This window comes from Solanum verrucosum, unplaced genomic scaffold (genome assembly GCF_900185275.1).
Source record: "Solanum verrucosum unplaced genomic scaffold, falcon-dt-bn FXZP01000183.1, whole genome shotgun sequence".
NCBI lineage: Eukaryota > Viridiplantae > Streptophyta > Magnoliopsida > Solanales > Solanaceae > Solanum > Solanum verrucosum.
In genome coordinates this window covers 4526997-4543685 of record NW_026020430.1, presented here as the reverse complement: position 1 = coordinate 4543685, position 16689 = coordinate 4526997, and the positions used below count along the sequence as shown (strand labels likewise).

The 16689-nt window shown below is 31.5% G+C and overlaps 1 protein-coding gene and 1 pseudogene across 3 annotated transcripts in view; both read left to right on the top strand.

Moving 5' to 3' along the window:
* The window catches only part of LOC125808062 (serine carboxypeptidase-like 20), a 33623-nt gene that overhangs the window by 89 nt on the left and 16845 nt on the right, over window positions 1-16689 (top strand). The window contains exons 2-15 of one of the 3 annotated variants that reach the window (XM_049487846.1): window positions 12534-12667; window positions 12760-12905; window positions 13329-13405; window positions 13483-13605; window positions 13799-13901; window positions 13979-14016; window positions 14093-14194; window positions 14575-14655; window positions 14761-15003; window positions 15333-15398; window positions 15487-15608; window positions 15777-15890; window positions 15994-16039; window positions 16123-16221. In XM_049487846.1, coding sequence (XP_049343803.1) covers window positions 12534-12667; window positions 12760-12905; window positions 13329-13405; window positions 13483-13605; window positions 13799-13901; window positions 13979-14016; window positions 14093-14194; window positions 14575-14655; window positions 14761-15003; window positions 15333-15398; window positions 15487-15608; window positions 15777-15890; window positions 15994-16039; window positions 16123-16206 — 1479 coding nt within the window. In that variant the 3' untranslated portion in view covers window positions 16207-16221. Of the gene's footprint in view, window positions 1-12492; window positions 12668-12759; window positions 12906-13328; window positions 13406-13482; window positions 13606-13798; window positions 13902-13978; window positions 14017-14092; window positions 14195-14574; window positions 14656-14760; window positions 15004-15332; window positions 15399-15486; window positions 15609-15776; window positions 15891-15993; window positions 16040-16122; window positions 16222-16689 lie in introns of those variants that run through there. The other 2 variants (XM_049487848.1, XM_049487847.1) reach the window with 2 other exon arrangements.
* Window positions 55-16405, top strand: LOC125807636 (serine carboxypeptidase-like 20; annotated as a pseudogene).

The window sequence follows — 16689 nt, the reverse complement described above, 5'->3', positions numbered from 1 at the left end:
TGGTAACAGAAGGGGCACCTCAGAAGGCACTGATAACTCAACTCCCTGGCTTCAATGGCACTTTTCACTCAAAACATTATGCTGGGTTTGTATTCTTTTTGTGTTTTTTTGATAAAAAGATGTAATCTTTATCTTTATTTTTGTATTTTTCTGAATGTTTCTTGAAATGGGGTTTTCAGGTATGTTACTATAGATGAAAGTCATGGCAAGAATTTGTATTACTACTTTATTGAATCTGAACGAAATCCATCAAAGGATCCAGTTGTTCTTTGGCTTAATGGTGGACCTGGCTGTTCAAGCTTCGATGGCTTTGTCTATGAGCATGGTACGTAACAACCCCTTTATCGAAAAATTACATTTTATGCACAAGGTTTTTTTTTTTTTTTTTTTACGTATATATAGTAGATGAAGATCCCCTTTTGACATAGAGTGAGGGACTAATAGCGTGTTTGGTAAATCCTTACATTATAAGTGTATTTTCACATGTTGTAGTTGATAACCTTTCTTATTCTTCATGTTAGTAGTTCCATTTTTGTGGAAGCAGACACTAATGTTTGTATTAGAATAGACTGTCTACATCTCCGAATCCTGCTAACATAGGGATGGTTAAGAGTAAAAGATGTTAATCGGAAATGTCGTCCATAGAGATGCATATTACTAGTTTTTTTTTTTTTTGTGTAATAAGGAAGGGTATTTCTTTACATTGCAGGGCCTTTTAATTTTGATTTTGGAAAGCCAAGTGGTAGCCTGCCTTCTCTGCATAACAATCCATACAGTTGGTCTAAGGTTATTATTTGTGTTAATTCTACTTTTAGCATATACTTACATTTCATTAGCCACTCATTATGATTTGATTCTTCCAGGTTTCCAATATAATATATCTGGACTCTCCTGTTGGCGTTGGATTGTCTTACTCGAACAATAAATCTGACTACGTGACAGGAGACTTAAAGACTGCATCTGATAGCCATTCGTTTCTCCTCAAGGTAATATTCCATAAACTTGGGTTGATAGTTACTTTTACTAGTTTTACGCTAGCAATCAACCTACTGCAATACTCCTTTATTCGGGACTGGCAGTGTGAGCAGCCTACAGCGGTGGAGTTCTAAGTTTTATAGTTGTTCCATATAATAAAACTCATTTATTTCTTTGTCCTTCTAACTCATTCATGGTTCAACTAAATGATGCTCTCTCTCCCTCTAGTGGTTTGAGATCTACCCGGAGTTCCTCACGAACCCATTTTACATATCTGGAGAGTCTTATGCTGGAATATACGTGCCAACTCTGGCTTCTGAAGTAGTAAAAGGTAATCTCATGTATTGGTTGGTGCTACTGCTAGGCAGGGGATAAACAAACTAACCTTCTACTACCTCTGTCTTTTAGGTATTGATGTTGGAGTAAAGCCTGCTATCAACTTTAAGGTATAACACATTTCAAGAATTTCACGTGTTAACTAGTTGTCTAGGCTGTAAACTCTTTACGTTCTATTGCGGACAGGGTTACATGGTGGGAAATGGCGTGACAGATGACAAAACAGACGGTAATGCTCTTGTTGGATTTCAGCATGGTATGGGCCTCATTTCAGATCAATTATTCGAGGTATTTGCTTCTTCTTGTTTAACTTTTTATTGCTTGAATCATTTGACATGTTCCAACTTATTGTAGCATAACACATATTGGAGCCTTACTAGCTTCGGGTATATATGAGAAGGTTTATCAAACATAGATGAAATTGCGTTGTCAATTCTAATCCGCCAAAAAAGATGTCACAACTGGTCTCTGATTATTTTGTTTCATGCTCAGGAAGTTAATGCTGCATGCAATGGAAATTTCTACGAACCATCGCGAGAGGAATGTATAAAGTTGTTTCAGAAAATTGATCTGGTAAGGAGTTGTCATTTTGTCAAGACAACAATTCATTGCTCTGCTGTATTTACCCAAATTCACCTTTTTGCCTATTGCAGGTACTTAGTGATATAAACATCTATGACATTCTAGAACCGTGTTACCACAGCAAGGAATCTAGTTTAATTATCACTAATAGCTCAAGATTGCCTATGAGCTTTCGTAAACTAGGTGAGACAGAAAGGCCTCTTCCTGTCAGAAAAAGAATGTTTGGCCGTGCATGGCCTTTTAAAGCTCCAGTAAAAGAGGGACGTGTCCCAACTTGGCCGGAGATTCTCAATGGTGTAGCAGTCCCTTGCACTGTAAGTCATTCTTGATATTTTGTTTGTTCTCTAATGGTTCTCCGTTGAAATCCCAACTTAACTAATTTTATATCAAAACATGTTCATTGCTCTACGCCTCTACCTATGCATACTGTTTATCCTTTAAGCATCTTATGCACTTTTTAGTTCAACTGTTGTAAATATTAAGTTCTTTCAAGCTTATTTTGTTCCCTCTTTTAGCATCATGGCGGATTAATCTTCAACAATCTGAAATGAAATATGCAGGATGATCGTGTTGCTACTGTGTGGCTCAACAATGCAAATGTTCGTAAAGCTATTCATGCAGAGCAAGTAAGATACAGTTTTCTCATCTTATACTAGCTTTAAAGATGATGATTTACCTTTACTCAAAATAAAAAATAAAAAATAGAGTTGGTGATTATGGTTCAATCCTATGGTACAACAGACAACTGTGATAGGTCCCTGGGAGCTATGCACAGACAAAATATGTATCATGATTCTGGAAGCATGATTCCGTATCACAAAAATCTCACAGCTCGGGGCTATAGGGCAATCATATACAGGTTCAATAGATTACTAAGTCTCTTGACTTCTCTCTATGCATTTTTTTGTGATATTTTCTCTATCAAAGTAACTATAACATGTTCTTCCACTATACTCATGTAGTAGGCTGCCTAAGGAAATTGTTGTTAGTGAACATGTACCTGATCACACGCAAATTATCCGATATTGTTTTTGATGCTATAACCAGAACGATTATGTTCATTTTTTTGGTTTCTTGCAGTGGGGATCACGATATGTGTGTACCATACACTGGTTCAGCAGTATGGACAAGATCTCTTGGATATCCGATCGTGGATGAATGGAGGCCTTGGTATGTGAATGAACAAGTTGCAGGGTATGTTCGCGTTTTCACCTTCTAAGTCCTCTTCATGTTTAACCTCTCTAGCTAATACTGTTGCAATTCTGCAATATCCAATTTCAAATGCTTAAATGTTTGTGCAGTTTCATACAAGGTTATGACAACAACCTCATTTTTATGACTGTTAAGGTATGTTCATATCAAGAATTTTTTTTCATTTTTCTGTTTTTTTTTCTTTGATTTAATTGATTGATTTCCGATATCTTCAGGGAGCTGGACACACCGTGCCAGAGTACAAACCACGAGAGGCGTTGGCGTTCTACGCCCGCTGGCTAGAGGGCAAGAAGATATGATAATATGAATCATGAAGGCTGAATTAGTAGACATTAAGTCCAAGTATTTCTGAGATTTTTCTATGACTCTTAACAGGAGAATAATAGGGAGAAGAAGGATATTGGATTTTTATCATGTATTGATGTCTGCAATAAGAATTAGTATTTGTATGTTATCCAATGTACCTTGTGACTGTTAAGGCATGCTTATATTAACTTGCTTTGAATCGAGGATTTATTGAAAACAACATCACTATCCTATAAAAAGTAAGGGTTAGATCGATCTGTTATATTTTATCCTTCTCATACCTCATTTATGAAATTTTATTGAGTATCATGTTGTTGTTGTTGTTGTTGTTGTCATGTTGAATAAGTAGGTGTGAACTAAAAATCAAAAAGCTTAATGATCTTGCATGCTCGGTGTGAATAGATTGTTCATACCATGTTAGAAAAAATAGCTACAAATAAAGATAGATTTGTTACTGTGATTAATTCTAAGTATCAATATTAAAATAGGCGTGGGCAGGTGCAGACTTCCTTCTTTATGCTCATAGGCTTTGTTGTACCGTAATTTTTCTATCTATAGAAAAATCACATTTTTGAAATGTTCCAAGTATAAAATATTTTAAGAAAAATACTTAGAAAAGAGTCGCCACTTAATTTTTTAAAGAAATTAAGAAAACTTATAATTTTCAAAGATTTAAACAGAAAAAATCATTTGAAAATACCAAAGAGGGTTCGGGTTCAATTTACACTTCGAAAAGGGTTTAAGCATTCGAAATACCCACTAACATGCGATTGACCTGCAACTTGACTTAAAATATATTTTTTGACTAATTTTTAGAAAAGGTGATTTAACATAAGAAGAATAACTTACAATATTTGGTTAACTTAAAAAACAAAGTTAAATAAGTGACACATTTATTTTATTTTATTTTTTGAGAAAAAGGATCCAAAATGAAATATTTGACTTGAAATATAAGTGATTAGAATATTAATAAAACTAGGTTAATTAGAATTTATTTAATTCATTTTAAAATAACTTAAACCTATTTAATACATTAAAGCATGAAAATAATTTCTTATTAAATGACTAAACCTTTTGAAAAAATGACTAAGTATTATTATTATTATTATTATTATTATTTGATAAAAAAATGACTTACATTTTCCGAATTTATTTGAGAAAAAACACTTAAACATAAAACATTTTAAAATAAGTTAGAACGTTTTTTCAGTGAAAAGTGTTAAATAACAAATCTTTTTAAGAACAACGATTTAACTTAATTAACGATATAAAAATTGATTGATATTTGATTAGTAAAATAAATGACCACAACACAAAATAATATTTAAAACAAACCAACACTAAGAAATAACTCATCTTTTGGAGGATCTAATTAAATTAATTAAAATAAATTATAGTTAGAATTAAATAAAATTAGTCAAGCATAAGCAAATCAATTAAAAGAGTAAAAGATATTAGGAAATTGGGCTCCTTTTGGGCCAATTTTGCTGCAATTTCTGGGGATTTTACTCAATCCCGTTTTTGGTATACATCAGCTGTATATCGGTGTATATTGATGTGTATAGCCCTTTTTTCTGCGTTCCCGGACCTGTACGTCAACTCCAAAGACTTGTTCTTCAATTTCTCAAGGTTGAATGACTCAATAAAAGAATTTTGGACCTTTATGGCCCATCCGAAACATGAAGTGGAGAAAGATGGAGTCCAAAATGAACTCGAGTTGGTGTCACATGTATTAAAATGATGATGAGAGTTAGTATCTAATGATGATATCTTAAAACTATAACATTAAATGAAAAAAGATGATCGATAGTTTGCCACTTAACAAGACAACAAATAACTAACAGCAACCAAGACCAAGCAAAATGCAAAGAAATGACAGGGAGGCTAAAAGTGAGCCGTGATAGTTAGATTTTCAACTTAGACCAATGCTTCAAACTGACTTCCATTTTTTTTTGACAAATTGATATGCAAAAGAGGTAAACAACTACGGACAATTCAAAAGATAATAACAATGATATAAAATAAAATAAAATAAATAATAATAATAAAACAAGGACTACAACTAAGCAAACTTGTACAAACTAAGAGAAAACAATGGGAAATTTAACCACTTATTTGGAAATGCTAAATACATAACCCGATTTCGTAATTATCCGCAAGCAGTAAACAAGATACTAATAAAATAAGGAACTTGATACGCTTTACAAGACTATCCTTGAACTGAATTGAACCTTCTGTGATGACGACAAGAATAGCAAGACATGGTAAGACAAAGAAAGTCAAATTAGCACGAAGGAGCTTCCTAATCCATGCTCAATTTAGCTCACTGTAACATGCAAAAATAAACTAAAGATGTAATACCAACGAAATGCACGGAGAGCATAATTCACATAGCTACACAAATTTAATACTAAACTGGACATACACATAAGAAAAATACCAACATAAAGAAACCGAATTATCACTTGGCACGATGTGTCAAAATTGGTGATTTCCAAAATTTCGAGAAGCGAATCAATAAAAATGCAAATCCAAAAAGAAAAAAAGCATGCTCACCCACTGTCCAAACTAGGATAGAAATAGCACAAAAACTAAATATGAACTTTAAATTGAAATTATCTCATTATTGCCATTAACAGTAAACCAAACATTTCATATTTTTTAAGCAAATGTAAGCAGTCTGACTCAATAATAATGGCCAGACGCGGTGTTAATCAATAATGCAAGATTCTAGTGTTAGCAAAATGATGAATCTAGCATCATCTATGTGCATAGAGGAGATGGAAATCAATCTATTGCAATTCTAGAAAGGGTGCTAGGGAAAGGAGAAAAATACTCACTTGAATAACATTTTTTGGTCATGGTAACAAACCACATATAAGAGGCCTAGAGAATGATAATTTAACAACTGCTACCTGATGCATCCAAACGACTCCAACAAGTGTTACGTAAATATTGACGCTACAAAAGAAACTACGAATGAACATTAACCAAGCATGATGAATTAATCCCATTTCAAGATTACTACTTGCAACTCAGATAACTCGTATTCGAAAATAGCTTAACATAACCGCTTAGGTCATTCGCGTCCTCCAAACACATGACAAGAAAGCACATACTCTATTTCGACAAGTATGGGCGGAGTAGTATTAAGATGATTAACGAATAAGTAAATAGAAAATCGAAATGAGCCCAACTCAACCAAGAAAAACTCGAGAAGAACCATAAACAGAGAAAAGCAGATCAAACAGGCGATAAAGCCATTTTGAAAATGAAATACATATAATAGCATCGGAAAGACTACGATGAAGAGAAAACTTAGGCTCAAACTATATAGGATTCAGCTCATAACTAACAATAAATATTTCATCATTCAACACTCATCGGAATCGGAAAGAAGAAGGGAAAAAGGCCAAAAGTTATTTACTTTGTTGTGGGCAGCGAACAGGGACAAAACGAGCAGAGGCAACTTCACCACTACGCAATTTCGAACACAAACCAGCGGTTAAAAAATATGGGTAGGAATATTGAACCCAAATCCTCGAAGCAAGTATTTACTCTGTTTTTCCTTAACATGTAGTTAGTTTTGTATTTTAAACACTGTTACTCAAACATTTCTTTGTATTTTTTGCTAAAAAAAAATCCCCCCCTACAATGACCAACAAGGGACTATTTATATCCAGGGAATTATGGTTCACGATTTTAGGGGAAGAAAAAGTGAAAAACGGATAAGAACAAGGGCTAATTCGGAATTCCCCACAAATTCCCAAATTCAAAATCTTTACCAGGACCAGAGGACAATTGGGTTTTGTATGAGATTTCGTCCCAAATCCCAGAAAATTTGGGTCACTGTTTTCTATTGGGGTATTTGGTATTGATGTTGTATGTTGTAACAAGTCTGGGTGGGTTTTGGAATTGAGAGTGGATCGGGTATTTGAGAGCAAGTGAGCCTGGAATGGGCAAAATAAATAAATAAAAATTATACTGAATTTAGGGGTCCTGAAAAGGAAGCAAAGAATATAGTCGGTTTAAAAATAGCCGCACGAATTATATTTTAGCCAAATTGGTGCAATTAAACGAATTCGGCCTAAAAATAAGATGAATTATATTAATTAATTAACGAGCTTCTTAATCTTAACGAAACAAAATAATTAACTTACTTATAAACTAATTATTTAAAAATAAAAAATAAAAATATAAACTATTATATAACTAAACTAATTAACCAAATATTTAAGTAAAACTAAAAGCTTTTCGAAATAATTTTCGAATATCTATAAAATGTACTAATTGCATAAAACACATATATTATTCAAAAATTATAAAAAGTGATAATTATTTAAAATAACTTGCAAACTATTTTTGAAATTTTATAAAACTAATTATTTTAAATCGTTTAAAATTGGAGAAGCTCGAAATGATTAATTTATATTGTGGAGGGTCAAAATTGGGTGTCAACAGGCTTAACCAACCTACATCGTGCATGCAATAACTTGTGATGTGTAATATTTTTCTACAAATATATGTGTATACTTTTAAGGTATTTATTTTTTATGAATTACACAAAAATAGTTGTTTAATGGATATTATTGTTATAACATTATCTTTAATCAACCTTTCTTTCTGCTCTGAAATTCCTGTTATTTATGTACTACAAATGAACAAAAATAATGATTCAAAATATTTTCAAAACTTTTGAAAAAATTACAAGGCTAATCAATAATAGTTTGTGGCTAGATTTTTCTATCACGATCTATCAATCTCGTTTATGAACATTATGATAGTTAGGCATAGTCCGAACTCTTTCATAGAAAGTGACTTGAAACTAATCTCCCGTAATCACCCATCATGATTGGAGTTGAGATGATTTGCACTAACTTGGTTAGGTCAAATATCTGTAATAATAATATCTTTCATATAAATAATGATCTAATCAATTTGACAACAATGAATCATATATGCCATAACTACTATATATGAAGCTGAGTATCAATATTAATGAACTGAACAATATTTTGTTTAGTGGAATTGTTACAAAGAAAATAAAAAAGAAATAGTTTGATTTCTTGCGAGCTTCAATTCATATTCTTTCTTTTTCGACTCCAATCAAATTATCTTAAATTCTTACAAAAAGTTTATGATACTATACTCCAATATATTTAATTGTAGAGATTTTGGTGATTTCCTTGGAAAGATAAGTCGAGATAATCTATGATATTAGTTTTCATTGCATCTCGCTTAATGTGTCTCATATTTGTGCAAGTTTCTTCTATCTTTTCTCATTCTCAATTATTGTAATTTGTAATTATATCTTTATTGATCTATTTTTTTACCGCCAGTAGACATATAAATCAAAGTGCAAAAATCAAATATTTATCACGTAGTTAATATTTGTTGGCTTCTTTGCCTTACAATATCTTTTTCTCTTCTTTTTCCAGTTTTCATGTATTGATATTTTTCGTTTATACATTTGAGGATGTTAGCATCAGATTGATTCTTTCAATTGTACCAAACCATCCGAATCTCTTTGTATTTTATTGATGAACAAGTGCATCTCTAAGCACTTTTTTCTTTAATTATTCTCTATAATTTGGTGTAACTCATGGTACACATATTCTAATTTTATGTATTTCGTTTTAAATTGAATGTACCAATAAGTATGAGTTACAGATGCAATGCACGTGTCCAGAAATTAGTAAATTTATATCCTAACAACAAAATGAGTTTTTTTGGTTTAAAAAAAAAAGAAAAGGATAGTAGGTGGGAGCTTTTTACTAAATGAAAATATATAGCATCAATAATTGCAATTTAATTAGACACAGAATATATAATTATAGTTTTTATTTATTTGTGATATTAAAGATATTATGATATTTTTTAAAAAGATATTAAGATTAAAATAAATGGTAAAAAATAAATTATTATTAAATATAAAATGTGTTCATTATTATTTTGAAATGCACCAATAAAGCCAATAAATAATAATAATATCACATAAAATGAAACAAAGTGAGTAATATAATGAATAGCGAATGAATCGAACAAAAAGTAATAGGAACGGAATTACCATTTTTCTTATAGGTTAGGAACTTATGATCCATACTATATTATATGTATAATTTATTCAATATTCTACTTTTTCTAAAGAGAAAAGTGTCAAAAACACATTTAAATTATTCTTTTTTTTTAGGTTTCATATCTAAACTATTGAGAGGGTGAGTTTAGGTATGAAACTAAAAAAAGAAGAAGACAATTTAGGTATATTTTTAACACTTATCTCAAAAATATGATCAAACATAACTTCAATTTCAATTTTGAAAATTCTAAATAAAATATATTTTTTAATTTTTTTCCGACCAAACATCCTGTTAAAAAATCTAAGTACATTTGGAGATAAACTTTAAGAAATGATCGATGTACTCCACATTCTTTTTAAATGCCATCTCTTAGAGATAAAAGTTAAGAAGTGGTCGATATATTTCGTATATTTTTAAATGTGCGTTTTGTTAGTGGTTCTTAATTGTTTTTCATTTTTTTTTGTTTGAGCACTAATTTGGACCATCTTTGTTTTTTTTTGAGCACTTTCGTAAGACTTGGACCATTTTTTTTTTCTTTTTCTTTTCGAGCACTTACGATTTGGACCATTTTTATTTTGTTTTTTTTGTTTAGCACTAACGACTTGGGCCATTTTTGTTTTGTTTTCTGTTTACCATTAACGTCTTGAACAATTTTTGTTTTGTTTTTCTGTTTAGCACTAGCGACTTGGATCATTTTAGTTTGTATCTATGGATGCATGCGACCAATCGAATTATTTTTTGATGGGAAAGAGTCTAAATGATATTCTGAGTTCAATCCTTCTTTTCATTTTTTATTTTTATGAAGTCCGTAACAATTCATATATGCACTTTGATAATGTAAAAGTGTATTCGTAAAAAAAAATGGAAAAGGAAGAAATATTGGGTGGCATTAAAGGCTCGCTAATTGAATGGCAATAGTTTATCAACTCTTTCACTTTATTATACGATAAATGTTATATTTTGATGATTAAATTAAACATCATATCTGCCTTCCTCCTCAATACTAATATTTCCTCCTCTATGTACACTTTTTAAAAAAAAATATATATTTTTAAAAATATTTTAACGATTTTACTTTCTAATTTCAATTCAATTTCTCTAAATTAACTATTTCATTTTGTTATATATTGATAGATAAGTTAGAAAATAAGTTCTTTTATATCTATCTTCTTAAAATGAAGCCCTTCAATGACAATTAGCAACATAATATTTAAAACTCAGATGTATAATAGGTTCATCCCTTTGTTCTCTCTCCTTCAAAATCATACTTTTGTCTACAATCGAGTTAGACATCATAACATGTATTTAACACACATATTCTATATTACGCTCTTATTAGGGGTGTACTAGTCAAATTGTGAAGTCAAATCACGAATCGAATCAAATTGGAAAAAAATCAATTTGTTGTTTGATTTGGTTGATACGACCACTCTTGATTTGGTTTGATATTAAAAGAAAAAAGTCAAACCACACCTAAAGCAAACCGACATAATATATATATATATATATATATATATATATATTATTTATAATCTACTTTGTTAATATATTTTTATTTAGTTTATATTTTTCAATGTTTAGATATATTATTTTAAATTTGGGCTTGTAAAAAATATTTTATTTGTATTAAGATTGGAAGTTACAATTATATAGTTATAGTTTTTTAAATTTGAAGTTAACAATTTAGTTTGTAAATATTTTGTTTTGTATTTAGTTTGACTGTAGCCTTCAATTATTAATTTAACATAATGAATGTTGATATTTCAATAAAAATATTTTGCACTCATGTGAATTTTACCGTCTTTTTCGAAGATTTCTATTCATTTAACATTTTTAAAGTTTAGCTTATCACACACGTAAGTGAAAATATATTTGATTTCTTTTTAAAACACCATATAGTTATTAAAAACCAAAAAAAATGAAAAAAATGAAAGAACTGACTAAAGCCAAAATGAAAAACCCGACTTGATGTGGTTTGGTTTGGTTTTTAGATTTAATAAACCGACATAATTGATTTAAAATTTTTTAATGAAAAATCAAACTAAACAGACCTATTTACACCCCTAACTCTTATCATTAGATGAAAGTTGTCGGAATTTCTCTTATGTCTCATCATTATATGGACTTCACAAAATGAACTTAACGATTTTTTAAATATATATTTTTTTACTTTAAACAACAGATTTTATTGAGCCGTCTCTCTTTTATTATACTTTGAATATATTTATAATCTAAATAAGCAAAATTAGCTTTTTGCTTAAAAAAAAGAAAAGAAAAAAGGGATCGTTGGTGGGAGCTTTTCACTATAAAACAAAAATAGCATCAATAATTGCAAATAATTTTTTTTTTTTAAAAAAACCTTTGTCATATTAAAAATGTCGTGAGATTTTTTAAAGATATATTACTATTAAAAATAAAAGGCTAAACATTGAAACATTGTCAAATATAAAACATGTTTATTATTTTGAAATGCGCCAATAAAGTCAATAAATAATAGTATCACGTAAATGAAATGAAGTGAGTAATGTAATACTAAATATAGAATGAATTGAATGGAGAAAAATAGGGATGGAATTACAATTTTGCTTATATGTTAAGTAGGTCTGGTTCCTACTTTATATTTATCTTTAAAAATCACTAAATCTGTATGTTTTATTTATTCAATACACTATTTTTTCTAAAATTCAAAACTTAATCAAAGAATATACAGGAAGTTATACAATAACACACGAGGATATGCTAATTAATTAATAAGAGATATATTAATAAATATTTATATATGAAAGATATAGTCTTGAATAATAATAATTTTCTTTCAATTAAAAACAATTTTAAAAAATATTTTTTTCTCAAAATAAGTGTTTTTCGCCTACCAACAACATTGTCAAATAGACTCTAACAATATTTTGAAAACCTTATCTTGTGTCACTTTCTCCTAATCTTGCCTTATTAGTAAAAGTTGATGGACTAGTTATTAGTATGATGCTACAAAAACCCATGAAAGAATTCAGAATCTTCATATTACCAAACATGGCAAAAAAAATTGTTTTACACTATAATATACTTTTAATTAGTTTGTTGGCATTTTTGTTTTTGGTAACAGAAGGGGCACCTCAGAGTGCACTGGTAACTCAACTCCCTGGCTTCAATGGCACTTTTAACTCAAAACATTATGCTGGGTTTGTATTCTTTTTGTGTTTTTGAGAAAAAGATGTAAACTTTATCTTGATTTTTGTATTTTTCTGAATGTTTCTTGAAATGGGGTTTTCAGGTATGTTACTATAGATGAAAGTCATGGCAAGAATTTGTATTACTACTTTGTTGAATCTGAAAGAGACCCATCAAATGATCCAGTTGTTCTTTGGCTTAATGGAGGACCTGGTTGTTCAAGCTTTGATGGCTTTGTCTATGAGCATGGTACGTAACAACCCTTTTGTTGGAAAATTACATTATATGTACGAGGTTGAATTCTATTTGCGTACATATAGTAGATGAAGATCCCCTTTTGTGAAAATTTTGTCTCCACACTGTTGTTGCAAAGATAGAGTGAGGGAGGGACTAATAGCGCGTTTGGTTAATCTTTACATTATAAGTGTATTTTCACATGTTGTAGTCGATAACCTTCCTTATTCTTCATGTTAGTAGTTCCATTTTTTTGTGGAAGCAGACACTAATGTTTGTATTAGAGTAGACCGTCTACATCTCATCCCTTAGGCCGGGGTGAGACCCTTTCCGGAACCCATGTGGAAATGTAGTCCATAGAGATGCAGTTACTATTCTTATTCATCATATTTCTTGTTTTTCACTTATAATAAGGAAGGGTATTTCTTTACATTGCAGGGCCTTTTAATTTTGATTTTGGAAAGCCAAGTGGTAGCCTGCCTTCTCTGCATAATAATCCATACAGTTGGTCTAAGGTTATTATTTGTGTTAATTTTACTTTTATCATATGCTTACATTTCATTAGCCGTTCATTATTATTTGATTCTTCCAGGTTTCCAATATAATATATCTGGACTCTCCTGTTGGCGTTGGATTGTCTTACTCGAACAATAAATCTGACTACGTGACAGGAGACTTAAAGACTGCATCTGATAGCCACTCATTTCTCCTCAAGGTAACTACATAAACTTGATTCGATACTTAAATTTACAAGTTTTACGCTATCAATCAACCTCCTGCAATGTGAGCAGCTTACACCGGTGGAGTTGTAAGTTTTATAGTTGTTCTGTATAGTAAAATTCATTTATTTCTTTGTCCTTCTAACTCGTTCATGGTTCAACTAATTGATACTGTCTCTCTCTTTCTAGTGGTTTGAGATCTATCCGGAGTTCCTCACGAACCCATTTTACATATCTGGAGAGTCTTATGCTGGAATATACGTGCCAACTCTGGCTTCTGAAGTAGTAAAAGGTAATCTCATGTATTGGTTGGTGCTACTGCTAGGCAGGGGATAAACAAACTAACCTTCTGCTACCTCTGTCTTTTAGGTATTGATGCTGGAGTAAAGCCTGCTATCAACTTTAAGGTATAATACATTTCAAGATTTTCACGTGTTAACAAGTTGTTTGGGCTGTAAACTCTTTACGTTCTATTGCGCACAGGGTTACATGGTGGGAAATGGCGTGACAGATGAGAAAATAGACGGTAATGCTATTGTTCCATTTCAACATGGCATGGGCCTCATTTCAGATGACTTATATGAGGTATTTTCTTCTTGTTGTTTGTATGATTTTTTAGTGCTTGAATCATTTGACTTCCCAAACTGTTTTTGATTTCTGGAAGTCATATATATATAGCTGGCAAAAGATGATGCTTTGAAGTCTCTAATGCTTTTAATTAGGACATGTTCCAAATTATTGTAGCATAACACATAATGGAGCCTTATAAGCTTCTGGAATATATACATCTGTGGATCAAACATAGATGAAATTGTAGTCAGAAGATAGTGATCAATTCTAATCCGCCAAAAAGATGTTACAAAACAAATGTTAAGCTATGTGTTGTATACGTCTACCACTCCAATATAATCATGGCCTCATTGTCTATTAGCAACTGGTCTCAGATTATTCTTTTTCATGCACAGGAAGCTATTGTTGCATGCCATGGAAATTTCTACGAACCAGCGGATAGTAATTGTTCAGAAGTGCTTAATAAAATTGATCAGGTAATTAAGGTGTTAATTATTCTGTCATATACTTGATACATTTCGTCGAAACAGCATGCATTTCATAATCATTGCTATATATGCTCACCTTTTTGCCTATTGCAGGTAGTTTATGATGTAAACATTTATGACATTCTAGAACCATGTTACCACAGCAAAGAACCTAGTGTAATTACCACTGGTAACTCAAGATTGCCTATGAGCTTTCGTAAACTAGGTGAGACAGAAAGGCCTCTTCCTGTCAGAAAAAGAATGTTTGGCCGTGCATGGCCTTATAAAGCTCCAGTAAGAGCCGGACATGTCCCAACTTGGCCGGAGATTCTCAATAGTGTAGAAGTCCCTTGCACTGTAAGTCACTCGCTCTTCATTTTTTGTTTGTTCTCTAATCGTTCTCCGTTGAATTCCCAACTTAACTAATTTTATATCAAAACATGTCGATTGTTCTAGCTATGCATCCTGTTTATCTTTTAAATATTCTTATGCACTTATTCTATTGTCCAACTGTTGTAAATTTTAAGTTCTGCTTATTTTGTTCTCTCTAATTTGAGGAATTCATTTTTTGCTTTTTAGGACTTTCTTATTTTGGAACCCTCCCTTTATCCTATTGTGACCTAGCTCTTTAATGGAGTGAATTTCCTTATCTCAAATTCTGGTTTAATCTGAAATGAAATATGCAGGATGATCGTGTTGCTACTCTGTGGCTCAACAATGCAGATGTTCGTAAAGCAATTCATGCTGAACCAGTAAGATACAATTTTCTCATCTTTACCTTTAATAAAAAAAACAGAGTTGGTGATTTATGCATGGTTCAATCCTATGGTACAACAATAGGCAACTGTGATAGGTCCCTGGGAGATATGCACAGACAAAATATATCTTTTTCATGATTCTGGAAGCATGATTCCGTATCACAAAAATCTCACAGCTCGGGGCTATCGGGCAATCATATTCAGGTTCAATAGAGTACTAAGTCTCTAACTTCTCTCTATGCATTTTTTTGTCCTCTTTAATTTCTCGTATGTTTAGTGAGCATGTACCTGATCACATGCACGCTAATTATCCGAAATCTTTTTTTGATGCTATAACCAGAATGATTATGTTCATTTTTTGGTTTCTTGCAGTGGGGATCACGATATGTGCGTTCCATTCACTGGTTCAGCAGTATGGACAAGATCTCTTGGATATCCGATCGTGGATGAATGGAGGGCTTGGTATGTGAATGAACAAGTTGCAGGGTATGTTTGCGTTTTCACCTTCTAAATCCTCTTCATGTTGTTTTACTTCCTCTAATGTGTTGCAATTCTAAATCCATTTCAAATGCTTAAATCTTTTGTGCAGTTTCATACAAGGTTATGACAACAACCTCATTTTTATGACTATTAAGGTATCATGTTCATATCAAGTAAAACTTTCATTCTTCTGTTTTTTCACCTTTCTTTGATCTAAATTGATTTCCGATATTTTCAGGGATCTGGACACACCGTGCCAGAGTACAAACCACAAGAGGCGTTGGCGTTCTACACCCGCTGGCTAGAGGGCAAGAAGATATGATAATATGAACAATGATATGATAATATGAATGATGAAGATTGAATTGGAAGACATGCCCGGTGGCTAGAGGGCAAGAATAATATGAATACTGAAGAATGAATTTGTAGACATTAAGTCCAATTATTTCTGAGATAATATTGGATTTTTATCATGTATTTCAGTCTGCAATAAGAAATAAGTATTTGTATGTTATCCAATGTACCTTGTGACTGTTGAGGCATGCATGCTCATATTCATTATTTCACTCCAGTATTCATCTCCCACACTTATTTAAGCTCATCCACAACTATTTGAAAACATGGTTAATCGAAAACAATCCCATAAAAAGTAGGGTCCTCGGACCTCATTTATGAAATTTTATTGAGTATCATGTTGTTGTAGTTGTCACGTTGAATAAGTAGGGGTTAACTAAAACCAAAAAGCTAAATGATTTCGCAGTCTCACTGTGAAGAGATAGTTCGTACATAGAAAAAATATCTACAA